This window comes from Ambystoma mexicanum, chromosome 13, assembly GCF_040938575.1.
Source record: "Ambystoma mexicanum isolate Mex_15411 chromosome 13, UKY_AmexF1_1, whole genome shotgun sequence".
NCBI classification, from domain to species: domain Eukaryota; kingdom Metazoa; phylum Chordata; class Amphibia; order Caudata; family Ambystomatidae; genus Ambystoma; species Ambystoma mexicanum.
In genome coordinates, this window is record NC_090938.1 from 678227435 (window position 1) to 678254272 (window position 26838).

The window sequence follows — 26838 nt, forward strand, 5'->3', positions numbered from 1 at the left end:
TGACTAAGGACACACTACTAGCCGATAACTACTTAGCAGCGGCACACCAAGCCGAAGACAAAATGGAGCGATGGCGCCCCCTCCCATTATCACTGGCAGGCAGACTCTCACTTATCAGGATGGTATTGCTCCCCAAGCTTCTAAACATATTCTGCAATATCCCCATCTGGCCTGGTAAGAAATATTTTGCAAGACTACACGGAGCTTGCGCCCAGTTCTTGTGGCCCTCTGGGGCAGTACAGAAAAAATGGTCTGACATGACATCCCTGTATGATAAAGGTGGGTTCACTGCCCCTGACCTGGTGCGGTACTGGACCGCTGCTCAGGCACAGTTCGCTTCCTATTGGTACCCTGGCCCTCCTCCTCGCCCTCACGTTAAATTGGAAACTCTGGCTGCTGCGGACGTCAATGTCATGTCACTGATACTCCATCGACATTATGAGCCGGACTCCCCTATCGACCCGGTCCATACCACTGTACATGCCTGGAGTCGATTATTCAAGTTCTGTGCCGAACACCACCCGTATTATAAGTAGCTCCCTGCCTGGCGGTTCCCCGGGCTGGAACCCACACATGATATGGCCCTGGCGCATCACTGGGAATCCCTGGGATACCTGGCTCTAACAGACTTTTATCCAGAGGGGCAATTCATTACGCCACAAACATGGAAGCCGGGCCATTCTGGCTCAGCACTGGAATTTCTGCAATATTACAGATTCTGCGCTGCCTTTCTGGCCGCCTGGCCAAGCTTCCCCATTGAGCCACCGGAGTCTCCCGGGATTGCTTACATCGCCAACTCGGGCGGTGCCCGTGGGGTGGTTTCCTCGCTATACAAGATATTGCTAGTGGGTACTGCGCCCCAACCCTTCAGGGCCCGGGACGCCTGGGCGACCGATCTAGAGCTGGAACTCTCGGAACACTTGTGGTGGAAGATGTGTTCACACACTAGCAGAGTTTCTCTTAATTTCCGTTACCGCACCATTCAGTATAAATTACTCAATAGACTTTACTATACTCCTTACAAGATCTCCAGGTTCGCCCGAACGACCCCTCAACTTTGCCCCCGCTGTGGGGCGGAGAATGCTCACCACTTACACATGTTCTGGGGGTGTCCGATGCTCACAGAATTTTGGGGTAAGGTCCTGGGAACATTGACTGAGATCTGTGATACCCCTATTGACCCTGATCCACTGGGAGCCCTGTTTGGTGTGTGGCAAGCTGACGGGCGAGATCCATGGCCAAATTTCTGAATGTGGGTTGCATTGTAGCCAAGAAATGTATTCTACAAAACTGGAAAGGCCCCTCTCCCCCCTCAGTCCAGAAATGGCTTAATGTACTTACCTGGTCCCGCAATTGTGAGGAAGAATTCATCAATACACTCCCGACCCGATGCTGTCCCAAGAACATTTGGACTGCCTTCAACAGCTATCTCCACGGCCTGGATGAGGCTTCCTCCGGGGAGGAGTCACCCCAAACCCTGCATTGAAGTGTTGCACTATGTCAAACGGGTTGTGATGCCGTTGTTTCTCACTTGCTGATCTATTGTATTGTAACATTGCTGTTGACCTGATGCATGTATGGTCTGAATTTGATATTTAACCTGATGTATTTGTTTGCCTTTTGCCTTTGCCAACAAAAATAAAACTTTAAAAAAAAAAAATAAGAGTATGTCGACAAATTCATTAGGTCTATGATTTCCAGATTGTCGTTCTCTTCATAGGACGGTGTCATGATGACCTTACTCGAGCAATCATTTGAGTTTTCTTGTTATTGTAAATGAATTTCTTTGATTTGGGTCTGTCTTCCTGCAACCGATTTATCAGTTCAAAGAGAAGCTCGAAATGTCCGTGTTGTGTGGCTAGATTACTTAGAAATGCGTGCAATCGTTTGTCTTGATTTTCTTTTTTGGTTGCAAGTTTTTCAATTTTTTGGTTTGCGAAGGATCTGGTTTTTTCTTTTATCGATTCTTGTTTTTTTCCTCCACTATCCCAAAGATAGGAAAGGGTCTTTGCGCTGCCTGTTCAAGCTCTGGTAGAGATGATTTCAGTGTGTCTAGAGATTGTAGTATTTAATCATGGATCTCAAATTGTTGAGCGCGTTGGTCACTCTGAGGGGGCGGGATGTCTCGTGCATCTAATTCTTCGTGAACTTCAATGTATTCATGAGGATTTTCATTACTTAAGGTGTCTGGTGCATTTCCTTCAGCGCTTATTGGGTTCGGTACACGTATATTTGGTGGAGCTTCAACTCGTTTTTTCTTGATGATTAGTTGGGTGTCTTGCCTCGTTGCTAGTAGTATTACAATTTTACAACCGCTGATCATTAGTGCGGGAGTTCCTTACCCATCTGACTGTCTCGAGGATAGCAGCCATCATGATATTTTTATCACTTCCTTCTCCGCGGGCCAAGTTGTATAATCTCTGTTGCCACTGACTTGTCAGCTCTACTTCTTTATTTAATCGTGTTTGACCTTCCATTGTGAATGATTCTAAAAAATATTAATTTGGTGTGAATCATAGCTAGAAGAGTGACTTGGTCCTTGATGGTTTCGTTAATTCCCTCAAACAATTTAGTCAAGTGGTTTAATGCAATTTTGAGGGAGGACATAATATTGAATTGGATTTGGGCCAGGTTTAAAGTTGGGGGCAAGGATGCCCATTGAAAAGGAAATGGAGAGAGTGTATTAGGCTCGCGTTCTAGTGATTCTGATGATTCTGATGCGTATGAGGCAGATGATCTCAGCCTCTGGAGAGAGTGGTGAGGCAAGTCTCTTTCTGTTGATGATGCAGACTTTGGTGTGAGAGCTAGATGTCTTTGTTTCTGTTTTAGTTCTTCAGGTACCGACCGATTTGCGTGGTGCGTGAGTCGTCAAAAATTAGTGTATCTGGCATTCCTGAGTAGAGCTTGTTTTTCTGTCTTCTGACTTTGCTCAAGTTCTTTTGCTGAGTAATTGCTGATTTAATCTTGGCAATATCTTGAGTTAGCCTTATTGGCAGGACTGACTGTGGGAGGCTGCACTCGGTAGGTTTTCTTTGTCATTTATGGAAAAAGGAAACAAATTCTCAGAACTTGCGTATGAATTAAATTGCTGATATTCCAGAGAGTCAGGTTGCATAATTAGTTTGTCCAAAAAAGCAGTCATCCTCTGTGTCCGCTGACCAAATTTGGACAGATCTTTGTATCCTTGTTTCAGAGGTATCAGTAGCTTGTTCGGCTTTGGGTGCTTGTTCAGGGAGCCAAGATTGGCTAGGTTTTGAAGGCATTGTCAAGACTTGATTGATGACGATGTTGTAGTTATTATATTGGTTCATGTTTTCAATTAAGTCATTAGATAGTTTTACCGAGGTGGCCTCATTATTGGCGAGATTGGAAAAAAAGTCTGCGGTTTCAGTGACGCATTGTGAGCGTTATGCAGTTGTAAAGATTTGTGTTTGATAGGTGGCGAAATTGTCGCTTCTGCTTTTTGAAGGGGGAAAGTCGGTATCGGTTGCGTTTGCGGCATTGTCTGCTAAGACATGTACATTGTGTTTTATCGGAAGAGGATTCACATTTGTATAAGGTAACTTCTCCGAACCTACTAATTGTTCCCCCACCAGTTCCCCTGGCTCCCGCGTAGATTGCTGATTGCACGGGTGGTAAAACAGTCAGGATTGTAATCCGCAACGCCGCAGACAGTGTTTTGAGATGTCTCAATAATGAGCGACGGGCTGTTATTCAATGACTCGCTGGCCCTATGTGCAGATGTAAACACTGTATTGGTTGAGGGACTCACCTCAGTCACAGGCATCAGTGAAATTTAGGGTGGTGCTGTAGGCGCTGAAGTCTTGTCGCTTACCTCGCTTTACCTCGCTTGGTGAGACTGCTCAACTCTGCGAAACTCTGCGCACTCCGTGCTTGCAGGGGGTTTTGTAGCTTGTCACACCCTTTTACAGCACCATCTGAAGGCCGACTCATGCAAGGAAATCCAGATAATCTGCGAGACTGCTCAACTCAACTCAACTCTGCGCGCTCTTCACTTGTAGGGTTTTTTGTAGCTTGTCAACCCCCTTTACAGCAGCAACTGAAGGCAGACTCATGCAAGGAAATCCAGGTAATCTGCGAGACTGCTCAACTCTGCGCGCTCCACGCTTGCAGGGGGTTTTGTAGCTTGTCAGTCCCCTTTACAGCAGCGACTGAAGGCGGACACATGCAAGGAAATCCAGGTATCAAGACTGCTCAACGTTTCATCAACATATGTGCAATAAAGTACCTTCCGCAGCCTCTCTCCCATCCCCGACCTGAAGCATCGCCGGTTTCCTCATACCAGCGCCTTCACGCTTGCCTTTGGCATGAGGCGTAGCCAGGATTGTCCAACAAGTGGGGCCTGAAGCTAATGTAGTTGGGGCCACCCCAGTGACATTAACGTCTGTAAATGCCCACACAGCGCTGATGAGTGGGCATCTACAGATTTGGGAGGGTCTTGCCCACTCAGGCCCTACCCTGTCTATGCCTCTGGGCACTACTGCCTGTACTTAATCGACCACGAAGGACCCCCCCACCCCCCACCCCGCTATCAGGAAAATGAAATTCTGCATGCACATTCTTCCATGTAATTGCCATTTTGAATATCTTTTGAGAATAGGTAGAATACTTCAGCCAGAGGTAGTGTACAGAACAACCCCACTTCTGGGCGGTTTACGAAGGGGCCATGCAAGTTGCTCTGAACATAAAGCGGGGTGTGATAGGGACAGAGCAAGAACCGGAAAATGGAGGGATCCTTTTCCTTTCTCCTTAGTGATTGGCATAGTATAAATACTGGATAACATAACATCTTCATTAGTCATGAAATGCATACTAATGTACAATTATACAGCCCCCCCTCCCTTTGCAGTGATAGGGCTAGCATGGCTAGAAGGATGCTGAGGGCGATACAGGAGTATTGCTCAAGGTAGAGGTGATTCTTTTAGGGCAACATTGAGTCTAGTTATAGTTCCTTGACGTCAGAGTGCGGGAGATTCAGTGAAGAGGATCTGGTGGGTGGCAGAGCAAGGTGTGGACTGGGGGATAGTTGGGTTGAAGAGAGCCTGGCAGCGAAGGACCAGAGAGAGAGAGCGAGAGAGAAAGAGTAGAGGAAAGAGTCAGATAGATGTTGGGGAGACTTTTCCATGGACAGATTTCTAGAGAATGAGCTTGTAAAGGGATTTGCGCTTGGTCCGCAACTCAAAGCCTCTATGCTACCTCCTGTGCGAGTGTCATCACTACCTTAAGTTTCATCTACAATCATCTCTTTGCGGACAGTATTTGAATATTACTTCCACCCATACATATCGATGTCTGTCCAAACTCCTTTCACCAATTGCCTCCGCTCTGCCAATAGCTACCAGATGGCTCAACTTTGCCTCATGTTCAGCCCCATCAAGACGAAGATCATTTACTTTCCCTCGTCAACTGCCCCAGACCCATTTTACAACCTTTTTTCCAAGCTACTTCTTTTCTACCGCTGCATCCGTACCACTGTTTTCTCTTTGATGGGGATACAAGGCTCTCCGCCTTCATCACCACTCCCGACACCCCAGGCTGAATACGGGCTGCCTCTGTAAGACCCATCGGCACATCAAGTAACCCACAACAAAACCCACATCAATGCATGAGTACTCAGTCAACTTCATCATCACAACAGTAGCCATCCACCGATACTATTAGCAGCACTCTAAGAAACTCTACAACTTAGCAATCTTCTCCATGTTAATTCTCTAAAGTGTCACTTTCTACTTTTTTATTGCGCCCATCCAGTGCTTTATGCATCCCTGTCATGGTGGTCGTATGTATTGCATGCACCTTTGCACTGCGGCATTAGATAGCAGATACCCAAATGCAGAGAAGGAAGCCAATAATTGGAAGCCCTGACCAGGGAAGAGGTATGTAGAGGCATGTGACCATGCGGAACTGCTAGTGTCAAAACATGGCTCCATTTGGGAGAGAGTGGATCTCTATGACATACGCAGCAGCCTACGGGCTCCATCTGGCCACAGAGATATTACACTGTCCATCAGCGAGAGTCTCAAGATGGCGCTGATCTGGAGCTTATCTTGATAACAGGTTATTGCCATGAAAAGAAAAGAAATATCCAGAACTGTGCTCATTTCAAGTAAACCCAGGCACCTAGTTCAATGAAGTACTAGCTACAGAAGCGGTTCTAGGTCAAGACAAGACTAACTAGCTGCTACAGTGCGCCAAGAGTAGGGGGTTCCAGGTTGCCCCTCCTAGCAGCAACTGTGGTCCCGTTGCCAGGAGAGAGGGCCCTGGCAACAAGACCACTTTGCTTTGGAAGACAGACATTTGTGTGCCAGCCCTGATTTAATTGTAGTAGAAAGAGAAGTGTTCGTGCAAGAGCACATAACAACAGTTTTGCAGGGAATCGAAAAAAGGGAGTAAGAGATAGTGTAGGAGGGGGCCGTGAAGGAAAGATGGGTATAATATAACAAAACTGCCCACCTGCGCCACAACCCAATACAATTATGTTTGATCTAATAGTTACAACACTGCTGCGCCTGATTAAGCACTCAATGTTTTATTGGGCAACCAACACGTGTTTCGACCCTTAAAGAGGTCTTCCTCAGAGCACTTCCTCAATTCTATTTTGCATCAATGTCAATGTCACCACAGTCTGGAGGATAATATCCTAATCACAAAGGTAACTCATAACCACTATCTCATAAACACTGTACTTATGCTCTCCTCAATTTTCGAAGACCTTTGGAAAAGCTATGGTCGATATCTACATATAATACGCTATGCTGATTAGGCCCATCACCTCGTTAGGTTTCTTCCACGGTGCTGCCGCAAAAGACCGGGTATAAACCAGCACAAATACATACGTTGCACATCATCATGAAGGAGAGAGTGATACAAGTAGGGAAGGAACAGTGTGAACGTAGAAGAAACAAGAGACAGACATGAACACGTCCACATTGTGTATAGGCACACAAGGGAAGGTGGGCAGAGCTCAGAAGCGGGACGCAGACCGAAATGGGAGATGTAGACGCCCCAGATTATGAGTGGGAATACCTAAAATCTACAAAAAGAAGGCAGAAGCAGGTGGTTCTTTTGCGTTTAAAATCCCAATTGGTAGTTCTGAATCAAAGAAGTGCTCTGGATTGCATTGCAGCTCAAACAACAATGGCGTGCGTGCTGCAATGCACCATGAACTGCAATGCAAATGAACCTGCAAAGCACCACCAACTGCAATGCATGTCATCTGGTGCTTCATCTTTCTGTCCAACAGTCGCCGAGGGACCAATCAGAGGCAGCCAACCAAAACTCAGAATTCTAATTGGTAAACTCTAATGCCAAGTGAACAACTGAAAAAGTGCTTCAGGGTGATAGAGTGCTGAATTTAGATGGATCACTGAGCCAAAGTGCCTAGACTATCGCAAACAAGGAATGGATTTTGGTGTGGGGGGGTCAGTGGCTGTTGGTGCCCCCATCTACTCTGTGGCGGCAGCATTTGCCATGCTCGTGAGAAGGCAGAATAGCCATTTCCAGACCTTGTAATGGGTGGGTTGGAGGCTCATGCACCAACATGTAATATCTAGACACAACACTGCAGCCATGGCCATCTCAGCACTGCTGTGATTTCACTGCATGGTGTGATATTTTGAAGCTTGCAGTATTTACGACAGGGCAGACTTAATTTTCTGCACTGGATTCTGGGTTGTGGGCAATAGCTTCAACTTTCCAGTAACTGTCTCTAACCTTTCAGTGATTGTTTCACACTTGTGGATACCGCCAGTCTTGCATCTAGTGCAATGCAGCATGCAATATCTGCAGCCATCTAGTAATTGCATGGTAGCCAAAGATAGCTTTAGCCTTGCAGTTGCTGCCCTGCAATGGGTGATGTCTTCGGGGCTGGAGCGGCTCTACCTTGGCGGTCGATTGCCTCTGCTCAGCAATCACTGGGCAGCAGTAGGGGATATCTTCAGTCCTCCAGTGAATGTGCCAAAGTGAGTGATTTGTGCAGCGTGCCAGAAATTGCAGAAGGTGACACCTGAAGCCTTGAAGCTATTGCACCTCATCAAGTCACCTCTTCAATGCAACTGTGCATTGATCTCTTGCGCCCTGCAGTGACCAGCCCGCAATGGTTGATACCTGCTGCCTTCCTAGGATTGCGCCTCATTATGTGAGTTCTACTATCTGCCATCGATCGTGGTGCACAAGGTAATAACCTACTTCCTTTAGTTATGGTAGAGCAGCACCTGATGTTAGTGGGATTGACCCACTTCAAGTGAGTAGGTCATTCCTGCAGTGCAGGGTCGGCAATGCAGCAGGTGATAACTGCGGCCCTCCAGGGATTGCATTGCAGCGGGTGATTTCTGCAGCCCTACTGTGACTGCAGGACATGGGTAATGCTAGGCAATGAATCTGATGGCATGGCAAACGATATGGGGCCTACCCACCTGCTTCTTCCTCTGGGATGCTTCTAGTGCAACTGCTGTAAGGACCCTCATGGAAACCACTAGGGCCTTAATGGCCCTAATGGTTTTCATGCTCGGGGCAAACTCGGCATCCTGGGTTCAGGGTCTTGTGAGCCCCAGATCCCTTGGCACTGGTGGTTAACATGCTCGGGCCAAACCTAGCATCCGGGTTTGAGGGTGTTGTGACCCTAAGATCCCTTTGCAGTGATGATGTACATGCTCGGGGCAAACTCAGCATCCAGGATTGGGGGTTTTGTGGCTCCCCAGATCCCTTGCCACTAGTTGTTTTACATGCTATCGGCACATTCAGTTTTCAGAGTTTGTGACCTTAGATTGGAATTGAGGGGGTTGCATGCTTGGGAAACACCCAGCCCCCAGAGATAGGAGTTGTGTGCCTCTAGTTTCTTAGGCCATGCTTATGGAACATGCTAGGAACACTCAGCACCCACACATGCCTTCCAGCTGTTACAGCAAATGGAGAGCAGGGGATGTGGAGGGGTGCCACTGAGAGGTTAAAAGTTACATACCCAAGACATCTGCACCAGGATGGAGCAAAGAAGGAGGCAGAGAGTGCAGGGAAGAAGGATAGGAAGCAAGAAAGGGGAGAACAGAAGGAGGGGAAAGGGAGGAAAAAGAAACAGTACATTTAGGAGAGTTAGTGAAAATTCCCAGTGGAAAGGAGAGGAACGTTACTTACCTGTAATAGTGAATTTGCAGTTTTGAGCATGATCATAATTACACATGCTTAATCCTGCCATTTAACGGTTGGATACATAATTGCCCTGGAATATTTCTAAATAATATGGCCGTATCAGTATTTTGATCTCCTTGTGATGCTATCTGCAAACCCACAGTTTGCCTCGACTCAGACCCATCATCAGATTATTTTGTTGAGTGATTGTGTGGATCAGCTAACTCTTCAAAATCTCTTTCACCCTGTGAGGAGGCCGGAAGGATCACTTGTGGCCCCATAACAGAAACCAAACTGCTGAACCAGAATTACAGCTAAGTGCCTTTTCCTTTTACGGCATGAGTCAAATACAGGTTCACATGCTTTGCACAAAATAGTAAACATCTCACTTTTTCAAAGAAATGGATTAAAGGTAAAGGTAGTTCCGAATACATCTCTAATTAAATTGGGCCTCACCTAATATCCTGTTTTATGTCTGACTAAAATCAGTATTTATTTACTATTTGATTTACTAGGGCCATCTCGCTACTTTAAATGTCTCTAATAATGGTATGTTACCCACAAAACAGTGCATTAGCTCCTTTGCTCCTTGCGGGTTGTGTCTGACACGCGTCCTTGCAATGCCTTCCTACCACTCGGGTACAGAATTGGTTGCAAACTTTGATCCATCTGGTTAGAATTAGATTTTCAATCTGAATGCCCATAACCGCACATCCATGGGCAATGTCCAGATGCCACGCCTTGCTGAACGACTGAGTGCTGGCGATGTAGCAAGTTAAGGTCCTCTGGAACCCCGGCCTGCTTTCTGCTGGTGTTCATGGCGCTGGAACAATGTTGAGCATTCAGATATAACCTTGGTTAGAAAAGATATGTGTCTTCAAAGGATTACTTTATGCCAGCGAATCACTGTGAATCGGCTAGCCGTGGTTAGTCTTCGGTGTTCGTCAACTGTGTATCTGCCAAGGAGATTAGCACAATAATGAAAATCTTCCACAGCATGTTCACTCATAGACTCAAAGGGTGCTTCTGTCAGCCTTGAAACCACCACAATCAGGCTCCAAACCTCGCTGTCTTACTATACAGAACTTCTTGTTCAGGCCCACCAAGAACGCATGCAGTACTGTGTATTTTTAACAGGGAAACATCTCTGGGTCTTCTTGTGTGCATTTAAGAGCAGTAGATGCAATAGAGGGGCAAGCAAGCTGCACATGTGCTAGATGAAGAAGATATGCTGAGGGGCAAGCAAGCTGCACTTGTGCTAGATGAAGGAGATATGCTGAGGGGCAAGCAAGCTGCACCTGTGCTAGATGAAGAAGATATGCTGAGGGGCAAGCAAGCTGCACTTGTGCTAGATGAAGAAGATATGCTAAGATGTGCCTGATCACGCTTTAAACTGGCACATCTTTGCCTTTCCATTTGAGTGTCTAGCACTTTCTTATGGCATCTTTGAGCACTTTCATACACCCATGGGTTAGAGCCGCATATCCAAATGTGCTGACACCATGAACCATGCTGTTCAAGCCAAAGTAGGGTATTTTGAGCCTTTGCCTATCCTTACTGCCCATCCTACATTACATGCGATAATAGTATGCATATGCATGGACATCCAAAAAGGACCACTCCACAGCCCACTCCTCTTCTTTCTCTGTACCTCATTCCTGGGCTGATGGGTCAAACCATTTGGATGGCACTACCATCTCTTTGCCGAGGATACGGAGGTGATGTTTTCCTTTCCTTGACATTGCAGAGTGCATCAAGAACTGCCTCTCTTCCGTCTGTTCACCGATAGCTCTATTTTGCATTCACTTCTCCAAGATGGACATCATTTATCTCCAGGCCCTCCAACACCAACCCTACTCTCCCACCCCTTGTTCCTCCTGCACTACTCACTACATCGCCCAAGAACCGAAAGCTTTCAGTTCTGTTTGACCGGGAACTCAAGCTCATCACTTCATCACTGCTGTCCTGATTGCACTTCTAAACATTAGGAAAATCTGTCTGTGCCTGCCTCACCACTCTGCAAGAACTGTAATGTCTACCCTGGTCCTTAGCAAGTTTGGTTTCTGGTATATTCTATTCCTGGGCCTTTCCCTCTACTCCTTTGCCCCACTCAACAAAGTTCTGAACTTTATCATTGACACCCTTTACAATCTTCGTACATCCCCACCAACCTAGACACCAACACGCCTTGATGTCAATGCAACTGCGCTCCCCTTTCAAGTTTCTAATTCTTGTCCTCAAATGGATTAATGGCCTAGCCCCCCACTTTCTTGCTGACTGTGTCTCTTTGTACACTTCCCAACACACCCTATGCTCCACAACTCTCAATAACACATCTATGCTGCCCCGGCCCTGTGCCAGCTCTTGCTTCTGATCCTCCACACTACTTGCCCTTTGCTAGTGGAATGTCCCCCCAACCCACCCAGACATCAAAGCAATCAAATATGTGGAGTTACTCAAAACCAGACTCAAGTTGAATTTGCTAGCATGCAAAGCGGCATCAATTCCCTCCCTCTCCTCCCTGCCTCCACTACCCACATGAAATCAAAATTGCACATGTGTAAATTGTAGCTTTGTTACTAACTACCCCAATGCATAATCTGTGTATCATGATGTGTATGTTACCCCCGCCCCACTGTTGTTAATCGTCCGCTTTCTATATGCCACTCCTCTACCCCTTCAACATCTGGCTTGCTCCAACCTATACAACCATGTGACTATGTAAAAGCACCCTGCATAGGGACTACCTGCACTATCTGCACTGCTGCACTTCACTCCTGGTAGAAGGTATGGGAAACTACCTAATAAGTACAAATGCAAATACATTGTGGGAAATATGGTTGTCTTGCCCACACGTTGCCCCTACATTGGTCATCTTAGGTACCATCGGTGGTATCATGTGTACTAGAGAGAAAGAGTAGCCAAAAATCACTGACCAGTCTATCTGAAGAGCGCTCCCCAGCAATCCCTGGTTAGGAGTACGTGAATGCTTCGTTGTGGAATTTTATGCACTTTTTTGTTGAGAACAGTGACCAGGCCGACTGTTGTGTTTCACCCAGACAGACAGGCTGGCTGTTTTGACCAGGCATTGATATTGTTTACATTTGTGATGGCCTTGAAATTGGCTACTAAGACCATCTGTTGAATCGCAGACCTACTCAGCATCTTCTCTATGTAGCCCAATATCATTGTAATTGACCTTCTTTAGACAGTTTCCTGGACCTGGAACCTCAGTGTTTCAGTGGTACTATGTCATGGTATGGGCTACGCAAAGTTCCTGAATAGCATGCCAGTCAGTGACACGGCATCCAACTCTGAGTTGACATGGAGTAGTTTCTCATATGCATGCTTCATGGACCACTGTTCGACTGCTGTATACTCCACCATTTCAAAAGGGATGGACGTGTTCTTCACATCACTAGTAGAAATGGGCGTCAGGCTCTCCATCCCATCCTTAGGTTGTCAGAGTGCCATCATCTTTGAGGTTCTACTGCCGGTATGACACAGCTACCATATCTGCTGAACCTATCACCGACTGTGGGCTTAATGGTTGCTGTAGAGGTAGCATTCTCAAACACATCCCTGGCACAAGTAGGTGGCATGATTCTATAGTGCGTAGAACTTGGGCCGCAACTCTGGAAAGCCCTCCTAGAGTGATAGAATCCTCGCTTCCAAAGGAAAAGATGCATGCTTTTCTGTATATGAGACCCAGGGAATGTATCTTCTGTACAGGTCTCAATGTTGATTTTTCCACTAGTATTGTTACCCGTTGATGAGGCAGCATTATCATGCTGTTTGAGGTTCCTAATACACGCTCTCACTTTTTTCAGCTTATAAGTATGGGTAGATGTATATGGCAGTCTCTCCAGGTGGGCTGCAATTACCTTGAGATGGTGCACCTTGATCGGAAAAAGGAAGTGTGGGTATCCTTAGAAACTGTGAATCACGTCGCCTGACCATCTGCGTCCAGATTCCCTCTCAAAATCACAAAACTTGGTTAATTTGCATACAAAAGTTCAAATATCCAGTCGGTTCATGGAAATGCTTTTTGTTTTAATATTCATAGACAGCCAACATGTGTTTCGACCCTTTCAAGCTCTTCCTCAGGGCAGATCCTATTCATGTATCCATTTAGCAATTCAAACACCTTCACAATGGTGTTTCAAAGTGACTCACTCCCTGTATCCGTGCGAACTTGCTCAAATGCTTATCCAGGCTTCACAATATCACCTCCCTACAATGTTGTGAATTAGATAGCCTCTGTTAACAGAATGTTGAAAGCATATCACATTTACTAGGATGGTTATTCCGGGATAAGCATAACTGTGGCTTTGCGTTTTGGGCAAACGTATTCGGGTTCTGAATCCTTGCCCTGCTGTTTGGAGTGCTGGACCTATGTTACCCCTGCGCACAGGTGTGATTCTCACCGAGCCCGGCTGTGCCTGCGAGGCCCTTCTCCATTTCACCTTTAAAGCGTTCTCAAGATGAAAGTCCTCCACCATAGGTCTACATGAAGACAAAGGGTGCACAGGCTGTGCTTAATTGCAACGCATCCCCTCAAAGACAACCTGCAGCAAAGTGAAAGGGGGTACTGATGCACTGACCTCTTGGTGGAGTGTCTTGCAATGTTCCAATCTAAAGGTCTTTCAATTTAAGGTGTTCCTTGCTCAAACGTTGCAATAGATAACACACAATCAGGTTGTGATCAAGAGGGCATTATGGCTTTGCAGTCGACACCAACAGCTAATAATAATACAGGTACACCCAAGAAGCAATCCTTCCCATCACTGGATGGCATGATTGTTGCTCGGGGAGAGGTCTCCTAGACAGGTCCTCTCTTGGATCAGTCTTCGACAGACTCGACCGTGGATGGCATGATTATTGAAAGCATGTGAATCTGTAGCCCGTTCATGCTGCAAGATCTACTTCAGTGACTGAGTCTACGTGGGCGTTTATCAGAAAATAATGCATGGCACAAGCATGCATCCCACTAGAAGAGATGACGGGTGTCACAGCACAAAGAGAGCATACAGGTCCTTGTCAGACTAGCACAATGGCAAGCAGAGGTGACATGTGTTTATCACAGAAAGGAGATGTCATGAGCAGTTATAACTTTAGGAGAAACATACATGCACGTATACCATAGGTGGAGATTGTGTGGGTGGTCACTGCACACAGAAATTAGATGTTAATCACACAGAGATTTGTGATGGAGGGTGGAAAAGTGCTGGGCTTTTTTTGTATACACACTCATTGCACGTGCAGGCGTTGCAGATTGTCGCAAAACTGTTACCAAGCTCGTAACTCTGAACCACAAAATGCACTCACAGGGCTGGTTCTTGCATGATGCGCGTGCGTATGACATGGGTGGGTTAAGATTTGGAACCTACCACACATTAAATGTAGCCCAGCACTGCACACGGATGCTGGAATTCTATGTCAAGACAGGAGGCGAGCATTATGCTTCAACTTCTTTAATCTACTCTTCAGCAGTTTCAACATTTCAAGTAGGAAAGAAAACTAACAACTTCACATTTTCTTTCTCTTTTTTTCTTCTTCTTGAAAACTACATTTCCCTCTTTTACCAGTCTCTTTTGTAGCCCAAAGCACTTGCTGTGAGCAGACCCTTCACCACACCCTGTCCTTGACTCCTCCTCTTCTTTAGCTGCTCTGCAGCCAGATAAGTGCTATCATTTTCTTGCTGCAGAGCATTTATCGCTGTATATGTGATTTGATCGATAAAACATATATTGGCTTTATTGTGGTGAAGCGCGTAATACTCGGCGCAGACATTTCACTTGTGTTATGAAAATGGGAAGTTCGTTCTAGAATTCTGGGGCCGGGGCACGAGTGTGCGCATGCGCGCGAGAGCGGCGTAGGGCATCAGTCCACCGAGCGGGACCCGTGCTGCATTCTCAGCACATCCGGGGACCCGCTTGGCACCTCAGAGCGACCCCCTCCCTCGGCATATGCGACAGGGCTCCCATAAGTTTTATCGTTTTGGCAGTGATCTCAGTAGGCGGAGGAAGGGAGACACCTCAGACGCTGCAATCAATATAAAGCAGCACGTGGCAGTGACGTCTTTCGACATGTGAGTTTCCAGCACACGAAATTACAAACGAGCAACCTCGAACTCGAGGTTAGCTTCGCAAGGACCAGAGACCCACCGGAAGGCCTACTAAGTGTACGGAGCGGGTCAGGAAGGGTCCCCACACCCCACACTTAACCTAGTGAACAAAAGGGGAACAGAAAAGAAAATATGTATATATTAAAGTGCATACCTACTTTTTATGTAGAGCAAGGGACTAAGCTTGCATTGGCCACCATAGGGTCCACATAACTGCTATTATTGTTAGCACAGACTGTGAGCTACATGCTGAGGGTCCAAGCCCGGCCTACCTGAGTTAACCCCACGGACGTGTGACGCAGTCTGCGTTGTCTAGGCAGTGGCACTAGTACCATACTAAAGTTTTCAGGCTCCAACATGTCCGAGTACGAGCGGAGCGAGGAAGAGCAAGCAGAGAGCGAGTTGGTGGTCAGCTTCAAGTAGGTGCTTGGTGGTTCACTAGTGGTAGCCGTGGCAGAGGTGTGGGGCTGATTAAAGAGAAACTGGGCACATTAGAAGCTATACCAGGGCAAAAAGACTTAAGCACCCAGAACATCAGAGAAAGAACATCCGCAAAGGGCAATATCACTAAAGAGAGCTTTCAGGGGAGCAACACGACCCGAAGAGGAAATCCTCTTCTACTCCCCCGGGTCCATGTCACGGGGGAAAGAACACAAAGCACCAGAGGTCACTGATGCCTTTGGTAGGCTAAAGAGGCATTCCTCCAAAGGGCAGCGGTACCAGACCTACATACCCCATCCCCAGGGGAAGACAATATGGGAGATACAGACGATGAGGAGAGCAAGGGTTCACCGAAAACATCAGTCCCATCTCCTGACGAAGAAACTAAACAAGTCCAAGGAGGACAAAAGAGGGTCAGGAAGGAAAAACAACTGGAGCCTCAAGAGGAAGACCTGTCGGACATGTTCGACCCAGAGGGCATGGGAAATCCCAGATCCTCAGAATGGCAGCCATCTCCAGAGGTAGACAAGTATATGGCACAGAGAATGCGAAAAGCCCTTGACAAAGAGACCAGAGCTTGCATGAGAGCTGAATGCCTGCTTCCCAATCTGGCAGGGAAGGTGGCCGAAACACTTGAGCTCGACCAGACGATGACGCTTGTCACAAAAACCTCCAAAGACCTCAGGAAAGGCATTGACAGGTCCTGGCGGAGCTGTCAGGAAAAGCTGTTGGATGTCACAGGTCCACTAGCAAAAATTATGGACATGGCGGAAAGAGCTCGGGACACCGGAGAGGAGGTACCAGTAGAGACCATAGGTAGCTGGGCACACAGAGCAGTCTGCCTAGTATGGGAATGCTAACTGTGCCATCTCTTCGGATAGGCGCAGGAGCCTCCTACTAAAAATCGATTTTAAGTTGGGCGACCTGGCTACATTTGAAGCAGGCGAAGCAGCGCATGGTATCCCCTTTGGAGAAGCCTTCAGCAAAGAGATGAGGAGATTCGTAGGGACATAGGCTTGCCTGGAGAAAGCTCAATCATCCATAAAGAAGATCTTCCTCAGTAGAGTTTTTGCCAGGACCGGCCGGTATAAGGGTCGGGCGGCCGGTCGGTTTCCTTCCTCTTGAAGACCCCAGGGTATGAGTCCAGACAGCAAGACTCTTTCTTCCCTTCAAGAGGGAGAAACTACAGAGGACGTAGGGGGAGAGGAGCAGGCAGAGCTCAAGGACCTGCTTGGAGTGAGAAACTAGTGCAGCGCATATCCTCCGGTAGGGGAGCACCTTACAATTTCGGCAGAACTGGCACGCACTGTCCTGCAATGCATCAGTGTTACACACTACCCAGGGCTTCAGGCTAGAGTTCGTAGAGACTCTGTCCCAAATATCACGACCAAACATCCTGGCCAGGTCACGGACAGAGGAAGCCCTCCTCCACAACAAGCTCAAACTGCTCAGGGAGAAAAAAGCAATAGAGCGCTGCAACACGTCAGGGCCCTGCTTTGTCAGCAACATGTTCCTGGTTCAGAGAAAGGAGAAAGTACGGCCAGTGATAAACCTGAAAGAGCTAAACGGCTGGGTGGTATACAGGCACTTCAAAATGAAGGGCATCCACCAGGTAAGGGACACCCTCAGGAAAGACAACTGGTTAGCCAGGATAGACCTGAAGGATGCATATCTGGCAGTTCCGGTAGCACTAGTAGATCACCCGTTCCTAGCATTCTGGTGGCAAGGGCGATTCTGGCAATTCAAGACTCTGCCTTTCTGCCGGCGTCAGCCCCTTGGGCATTTACCAAACTTACGGTGACAGCAGCCATCATGGAGAAGGGCGTCAGACTATCATATCAGGTAGGATGAGTGACAGATCTCCTAACGTCACCTGGGTTCCTAGTGAACAGGGAGAAGTCAGACACGTCCCCCTCCAGAAGGAGAGCAATGCTGGAGCATCCAGCGAGGAAGATTCGAGACATCAAGAAAGAGCTCTCAGCATGTCTCGGCAAGCAGGTCCTGTCCCTCCGCTCCTTAGCGAAGATAGTGGGCCTATTAGCCTCGTACATTCAGGCGATATTGCTTGGTTCCCTGTATTACAGGGACCTCCAGAGGCTGAAGATAAAGCATCTTCAGCAATGCTTGAGATTTCACCAACTAGTTTCTCTCGAACATGACTTGCGCACAGAATTGCTTTGGTGGTTACAGAACATGAAAGCATGGAATGGGTGAGCCAGCTTTGGAGACAGTCTCTAGTTGATCAAAGAATCAGATGCCAGCAGAGCAGGCTGGGGAGCCCATTGCAGCGACCAAGAAACAGGGGGCAAATGGGTTTCAGGGGAGCTAAAACCTCTGCTTGTTTGGAACTACTAGCTGGGCCTTTCGCAATCCAAGCATTTGCAAAAGATAAAGTGAACTGCTGCATCCTTTTGAGGAAGGACTTCTCAGCAGTCAGGTACATAAACCACTTAGGAGGGACAAGGTCCAGACTCCTCACAGAGCTAGCAAAGGACTTTTGGCACTACTGCTTACAGGTTGGGATTTCAGTCACGGCCGAATATCTCCCAGGGTCTCTCAATGTGGTAGCAGACTGGAATTCCTGTTATTTTATGGACTCCAGTGGAAGCTCGACCGAGAAGTCTCCTGGAAGCTAGATCAGTTGTGGAGACCGATTCAGATAGATCTATTTGCTTCCAGGCTCAATGCTCAAACGTCGAAGTTCTTCAACTGGAGGTCAGACCCTAACGCACGTGAGATAGATGCATTCTTACTAGCCTTGTAGCGGGGGAATACATTATGCATTTTCCCCATTCGGGATGTTGAACAGGGTACTGGCGAAAGTGTACAGGGAGAAAACGACAATAGTGATTATAGCACCTGTGTGGAAGTCACACGTCTGGCTTCCAGCTGTGATGGAAGTTTCCTCAGATTTCCAAAGCATTCTCCCGTCAAATGTGCAAATACTCACTGACCCAGCTGGACAATATCATCCTCTGAGAGTGAGGCAGGCACTGCCTTTGATGGCCTCCAGTGTGTCGGGAGTAGATGGGCTATGCCAGGCATTTCTAACCTATCTGCCCAGCTCAACTCAGACTCCTGGGTCCCATCCAACCGACACAGCATAGCACAAGTGGGAGAGCTGGTGCGCAAGGAGAGGTATTCCAACAGTTTCTGCCCCTGTAGTATCAATCCTCAATTTTCTGGCCGCCCTCCTAGATGAGGGTAAAGACTTCAGGACAATAGGAGCATACAGGTCAACCATATCTGCCGGCCACACACCTGTGGACAGCTCTCCAGTGGGAGAACACCCAGCAGTAGTGAGACTCACGAAGGGAGCACGTTTCCACGTGCCCCCAGTGAAAAAGTACTTGTGTCTCTGGGATGTGACAGGGGTGTTGATGTTTTTAGCAAACTGGCCGACAAACAGGTATCTTTCGATAACCCAGCTGTCAGGGAAGTTAGCAAGGCTCCTTTGTCTGATAACGTGCAGAAGGTTCTCCAATGTCAACGTGCTGGAAGTAGATAGGAAGGTGTATGATCCAGAGGGAGTAACATTTACCTTAGCTAAAGACAAAATCTACCTCTATTTCATATCCGTATATGCCCGGATATCCAAAGTTGTGCGTCGCTTCCTGCATTAAGGAATATGAGTCCAGGACAGCAGAGCATCGCCCAGCGAGAATTTCTCAGTTGCTTATTGCGCGTAAGCGACCGTTTTAAGTGGTGGCTACAGCCACCATTGCAAGGTGGGTCAGAGAGATTATGCAACAGGCAGGAATCAGTTTGGAGCAGTTTGGAGCTCATTCAGTCAGGGGGACCATGGCGTCCAGATCGTTTGTAGTGGGTGTCCCACTCGCTGACATTCTCCAAGCAGCGGACTGGTCGAGTGACAGTGTGTTTAAGTCTTGTTATTTTAAACCAATTGCATCTCTAGCGGGAGTGGTAATGCAGATCTTTGAACAAGCATAATGCTTGCCTCCTGTCTTGACATAGAATGACGATTACCCGAGCTAGTTGGGCAGGGAGTCTTGATTCTGTTAAAGACACAGAGATGATCATTACTTTCCCGCCCAGCGTATGCACTGTACATTGGCTTGTGTTTAACATGAATTTTACTGATTATGTAAAATAGGGCAGTGCATTCTCCCTCACTAATGACATTTTTCTGGATTGCAGGAAAGTACCAGAAGAATGGTTGACCGGCATTACTAGCAGGAGAGATTCGGAAGGTTTCCGCCGTGGACTGCAGTCGGTCGCAAGAGAGACAGCGTTCGTTATTGTGGATTGGTCCCGGATTGTTTGGTTGTACGTACAGTGTTGTTATGGGACTCTTATGACGGTACGGTTCAGAACATCCAAAGAAGAGGAGGAGTCAAGGACAGGATGTGGTTAGGGGTCTGCTCACAGCAAGGACCTTAGACTACAAAAGAGACTGGAAAAGAAAGAAATATAGTTTTCAAGAAAAGAGAAAGAAAATGTCAAGTTGTTGGTTTTCTTTTCTACTTGAAATGATGAAACTGCCAAAGAGTAGATTAAAGAAGTTGAAGCATAATGCTCGCCTAAGTGTCTTCAATAGAATCAAGACTCCATGCGCAACTAGCAGGGGTCATCTTCATTCTTCTCTTATTACCTGCAAAAGCGTGCAAGCATGCACTGGTGTCAAGACCAATTTGGAGAAATTTCGCCAAGTAAAAAGGGCTTTTGGGAACTGGTAATAAAATGTTCTTGTTTAATAAGATTTGGAATCTTTTAACTTTTGATTTAGATGAATATGGTTCCTCAAAAGTAAATTTAATCAAATGTACAGCCAATTCAACTTTGATTAAAATGGTCTACCCTATATATATGTACTTGTACTTCCGGACCTTGGCAGTCTTTAATATTAAGTTTGTGAGGTTCTTTTGCATCTTAAAGTATCGGGTTGGGGCTAGTAGCCTCAGTGGATTTTTTAACAAATGGTATTTATTCACATGATTCAATTGGTATGTGAGTCTTTATTTGCAATGAAACAGATAAGCTACCCCTGGTTTGTTGAACATTTTGGTAGAAGTAATGTTCTAATGATTAAAACATCAGAAAGTCTAGAAAACTAGGTAAATCTTTTGCTACAATGTAGAATTTGAGATAGAATAAAAACGGTGTAGAATTTGAGATATCATTTTGGAAGATCTTAATGCTGGGCTTTTCGTAACCATGCTGTGCAGCTTCCTCGTACAAGGCAGAGACGCTTCCTCGCTTTCACAGCACATCCCGGGACTCAGCAAAACGTGTGAAAAATGTGGCTATATTTTAAATTATAAATAGGCAAATTGTGCATTTTTAGGACAGCAGATTGACACTCTGACTAACAAGCAGATTGTGTGGTGTAGCCGAGCCCAAGGGAACATGTGTGCTTGACGGATTGTTGCGGAGAGAGGGCGTTACTTGATGTTTCTTATTAGGGGGGCAGCTGATGATATGTCCTGCTCTAATTAAGGAGATCATTTTATGCAGTGGCCCATCATGCATTGCGTGCTGAGTGCTTTCCCACAGAAGAATGCCCACGCTTTAGACCGTCCACTTATGATAATGCATACACATCAGCACATATTACACGACTGGTCCTCATGGCTCAGTGTCATTTGGGGTCCTGGATGCAAGGGGTGGGAGGGTGGTTGAACTCTACATGCACAGTGGGGATGAGTTCATCCAGTCCCCTCCCTCTCGGGACCTCAAGCGGGCTCTGAAACAACATGAGCAAAAACAAAATAATAACATGGCTATCAGAACACCAGGCACCACCACAGGATTGTAGCAGCTCCCACACTGCACCTGTAAACACCTCTTTCGCCACCAAGGATCCAGGCCACAAATTCTAAGTCTCAGGGACACCCCCGGAAGATCTTGAGGAGGTGTCATGCACTCTATGGAACTTATGTCCCAAGTAGCTAGAGTGGAAGAGAGTACAAATATTTACCACACTAAGCGCCACTTACCCAGGCTGGAGCGGGTGCTTGAGCGCTCGATGATTGTGTGTTTGCTGGGATTGTTCAAGACGGAGCGCTTGGCCAGGGAGATGTCCGCCGTCACACGGGTGATGGAGATTCTAGAACACAAGAGAAAATTATCGTTTTTAATGAAATATTTGACACTCCCACTCACCAACAATACCCCAGAGATAACCAAGTAGATCCTACAGCTTAACAAACAGATGACAGGACTTGTCCCGCAGACCTCAGCCACCATCGGGCCTCAGGCGTAGCTCATCGGACTCACGGGTGTGTCAAATAAACCCCAGGAATCACCAAGCAGACCTCAGGGTTTGCCAGTGAAGCCTGTTGTCTTGGCAGCAGAATTCAGAGACTGACTTGCAGACCTGAGGAGTCACTCACTGGATCCCAGGGCGTGTACGGCAAATCTTAGTGCCAGCCAGGTAGACCCCAGCAGTCACTAAACAGAGTGGAGGCCTTCCCAAGTATAACCTGTCAGACACAGTGGCATTTTAGGGTTTTCGTGAATTTTAAATGTTGGGAAAATCAAAAGAAGGTTTAATGTAACAATCGCCTTCAGGAAACAGAAGGAGGTGAGAGCTTGAACGAGTGAGTCATATTCAAGGCTCATGGGAGCGGGTTGAAAATAGTGAAAGTACAGCACCTTGTGGGAATGTTGCTATGAAAGCATCTGTTTGAAAGCTTGGTAGAATGATTGACAGTTTATGTATTTATTTATTGTATTATTTGTTTAGCGCCAGCACAACAGGCCCGCAGGCATAAGGGCGCTAGCACTCCAACTCAAGACAAACATAACAGAACCCTACAGAAACTATATCCACAAGGGACAAAGGTCTTCGGAGACAAGCAGGACCGTTAATGGAAGAGATAAGTCTTTAACTTCTGCTTAAATGCGTCGACAGAATGTATATGCCTCAGATCCGGTGGCAATGTGTTCCATAACACAGGTGAAGCTGCAAACAATGCCCCTTTACTCACCATGAGCAGTTCTGTTCTAGGAACCCAGAGTAGATTTGAGTCGTTAGATCTTAAAGCCCTTCGACTAGGAAGTTTAACCAGGCTCTCTGAGAGACAAGAGGGACCGATGCCCAGAAGAAATGTTTGTGTTATCATCAAGATCCGATGTACAATGCTGGCTTCTATAGGAAGCCAGTGCAACTCCTTCCTGGCCAGGGATACACAATCCCACCTGCTCAGACCCTCCACAGCCCTACCCACGTTGTTCTGGATCACTTGGATCCTGGCACAATCTTTTTTGATAATGCCCAGGAGAAGGTTCCCAACAGCCTTAAGGAGGCTTGGGTCATCCCCCTCTTAAAAAAAAAACAATCTAGACCCTAAGAATCCCACTAACTACAGGCCCATCACCACCGCTCCTTACATCCTAAAGATCTTAGATAGAGTGGCCTATCTACAAATCCAGAAACACCTGGAGGACAACAACCTACTGGGCCTCAGACCATCATGCTTTAGGCCAAGGCATGGAACAGAAACAGCCCTCCTGGACCTTAAAATCCAAATGGATGAGGCAAAGGACAATGATATGATATATGATATGATATGAGATGGCATTTATAACGCGCCTATACACAAGTGTTTCAAGGCGCAACTAGGCAAGACAGACAACGATCCTACTAGGGCAGGTGTCATTCAGATCATGTAAGTGCAAGGGAAGGGGGAGGGGGAAAGTGCGGGGGCAACGGGAGGGGACAGTGCAGTACATGCGATAATAGAATAAATAAACAATGTACGGCCAGCTGGTGGCAAGTGCAAAGGTAAGTGCAGACATCAGGTGTCAAGTGCTGATAGTGGGACTGTAGGGATATAGAAAACAGTCCCCAAGTGCAGGGTTTGCCAGGAAGGCAGAGCAGGTGTGCGACTGGTGGGGGAGGGGACAAGGGCACGAGATCAGAGGGTGTCCAGGTAGCCAGTGCAGTTCTGGTTGCAGCCAGGAGGTCAGTAGGGGAGAGGAGGAGAAAAAGCAGAGGCAAAGAGAAATGTTTTGAGGTGCTTCTGGAAGTTTAAGGAAGGCAGGGAGGCTGTTCCAGAGGGAAGCACAGCTGCAGAAAGAGATCTACCGCCAACACGTTGCTTGGAGAAGAGACTGACCCTGAGGGAGATGAGCGAAGAGATCGAGAAGGAAGATATTTAGGGAGAGAGAGTTGAAGGTATTGAGGCCCTGTGCCCCAGAAGGCCTTGTGGACAATGCATAGGGTTTTGAACTTAATCCTCACAGCCACTGGGAGCCAGTGCAGAGATTTCAGTCCTGGGGAGATAAGAACCCTGGGCTTGAGGCCAAGGACAAGTCTCGCAGTCCTGATTTGGATGAGTGCCAAGGGCAGAGAGTAGAGGCAGGCAGATTTCGAAAGAGGATGTTGAAATAGTCCAGCATAGAGAGACAATAGTAAGCGGGCCATGCTCCTGCGGCTAGACCTAGCTGCAGCTTTTGATCTTTTGATCTTGTTGACCACTGGATCCTCACTGAGCATCTGACGACACAGCAGTTGCCTTCCCTAGCGATGCATCCGCCTGCATACAATCATTCCTATCCAATTGCACCACCCTTCGCACCCTCGGCATCAGCTGACCCTATTCCCATCTATTGCGGTGTCCCTCAAGGATCGTGCGTATCGCCAACGCTATACAATATAGTCACAAAGCTCCTATTTGACCGGCTTGACAACCTGGGTGTCACATACATAAATTATGCTGATGATACCCAGGTTCTCATTACGCTGTCAGGGTGCTACGAAGAGGACTCAAAACTAATTAATGATTTATACTTGGAGATCCAGGCGTGGATGGCAAACCACAGCTTATGTCTCAACAATGAGAAAACTGAGCTCCTGCTTGTCGGAACCCAAATACGACTAAACAAATTAGACCCTTGATATGAATCCATCAACATTGATGGAAACCTGATCAAAGTGGCCAAAGAAATTAAAACCTTGGGGGTCTACTTAGATTCCACACCCTCACTCAAAAAGCAAGTGAATGCCACTGTATCCTCAACTGCCTACACCAATAAGTTGATCAATGCTTTCAAGTCATTCCTCTCGCCTAATAGTTGTATTACCCTAGCCAGAGCACTAGTGCTATCCAAAATCGACTACTGTAACACCCTCTTCCTAGGCACCTCTGAATGTAACCTTAACAAACTCCAGGTTCTCCAAAATAATGCCTTAAGATCGGCGTTGAGCATCCCTCGATCCACTCACATCACTAGCTTCAGACAGGACGGCCACTGGCTCCCAGTACGAGACAGAATTTCCCTTTGGTCACTTGTCATCATCCATAAATGCCTGACAAACTCTGCACCCAAGTACTTGGCAGTTAAATTCAACAAACACCAATCAGCTAGACCAACCAGAACCATGTACTCGCACTGCCTCACCATTCCCAAATTCAATCTAAAAAAAGCGGGTGGAACAAGCTTCCCTGTTTTAGCCGCCAAACAGTGGAATGCCTTTCCCCTCGACCTCAGAATGAAAACCCTTGTTCTGGACCTTTAGAGTCAAAGTTAAGACTTGGCTCGCCGATAAGAGTTGCTAATGTCAGACTCATTTGCACCAAACCACTCTGCCTGCTTATTTTCATTGTATTTCACTCTGTAACACTTAGCAACTCTATTTTGCAACACATTTTCTCGAACCAGTGACCATCATGTAACCCTGGTCACTCACACTTACCATTGTTGTTGTTGCTATCGTATACTTTTGATATTTGCATCTAACATGTAACATCTGCTCTAAGTCTCTGGCGCCCGGTTACCTCAGGGTTCGGCGCGCAGTATAAATAAAGACACTAAACTAAACTAAGGTCATTACAATAATCAGGTTTAGATCCTGCAATAGATCTAGCCACCGTAATACAGCTCTTTTTGGTCAAGAATGGGTGAGTTTGAGTCAGCAATTTGATGTAAGAAGCAGACGACGAGACTATGTTGTTATTTTGCGCTGTCACGGTCATGGTTTGATCCGGATACACTCCCAGTGTTTTAACCTTAGGGAGTGCAGCAAGCTTACAGCCATCGATGGACAAAGACGGAAATTCAGGCCTTTGCATGCGCAGCCTCCCAGCTCTAGGAGCTGGAACAGAGGGAAGGTGAAAATGTCCTATAGAGTAGGGAAAACACAAGATCCCTACAGTACTCCAAACACTGGATCTGCTGTCGCTTCCTGACTACATACTCAAGCCTGACCATTTGCCAGAAAAGACCTGACTCACTCTGCTGCAGGCGTAGAAAAAGCAGCGACTTGTTGGAGTCTCTTAATCAAGATGCAATGATCCTCTAAGTTGAATGCAGCAGAGAGGTCTAGGAGCATCAACAATACCAACTAACTCATGTCCATGTATGTCAGAATGTTATTTTAAGTCCAATAGGGCAGTTTCTGTCCCGTGAACGGGTCCACAACCTAATTAGCTGATGCTTAAGATATTATTCCAATTTAGATGTTCCAACACTTGCAGAGAGCCGACTTGATCCAGGGTTTTGATCAAAAATGGCACGTTAGTTATTGGTCTATAGTTGGCAGTCTTCATTCAGGGGGTGTAACCCAGACATCTTCAGTAAAGGGGCGATCCATGCATGTTTCATGCAATCCGGAACCTTGCTCTCAGCAAAGGACAGATGGAGGAAATTAGTAACAACAGAAGCAAGGGATGGTAGGCAGACCCTTACCACCAATGCGGGGCAGATATTTCCCTTGCAATTTAGTGGGTGTCAGGTGTGAAATTATATTGGTCATTTCAGTCTCAGAAACTAGCTTAATCTCAAATAGTGTTTGAGAAACTGGCGACCTGTTTATGCAATCAGCCTCCATACCATCCCCTGTAACACATGAGCCTATAGCTTTAATCTCCATTTGTTTCACCTTGATCCTATTCAACTTATTAAATAGGGCTTCTTGTATGGAGGTGCAGCATCCCTGTTCCTTTGTTATGTTGATGCTCTCTCTTGAGCCAGCATTTTCCAGCTCCTTCAGGATTTTAAAGAGCTCTTGCGCATCTGATCCAGCGCTCCTAATCCTAAAGATATAATCAGATTTGGTGACCTCAATGATAGCGCTTTCATAATCCTTAGCCACTTTAGATCAGGCCTCTCTAAACCCAAATGAAACCTGATTTTGTCCAATTGTGAAAACATCTAATTTT

General features: G+C 46.7%; 1 protein-coding gene across 6 annotated transcripts in view; it reads right to left on the bottom strand.

Annotated features, from left to right (window-relative positions):
* CACNB1 (calcium voltage-gated channel auxiliary subunit beta 1) overlaps positions 1–26838 on the bottom strand; it is a 557229-nt gene that overhangs the window by 41737 nt on the left and 488654 nt on the right. For all 6 annotated transcript variants that reach the window (XM_069634705.1, XM_069634704.1, XM_069634706.1 and 3 more), the window contains one exon: positions 21670–21779. In XM_069634705.1, coding sequence (XP_069490806.1) covers positions 21670–21779 — 110 coding nt within the window. The remainder of the gene's footprint in view (positions 1–21669; positions 21780–26838) is intronic.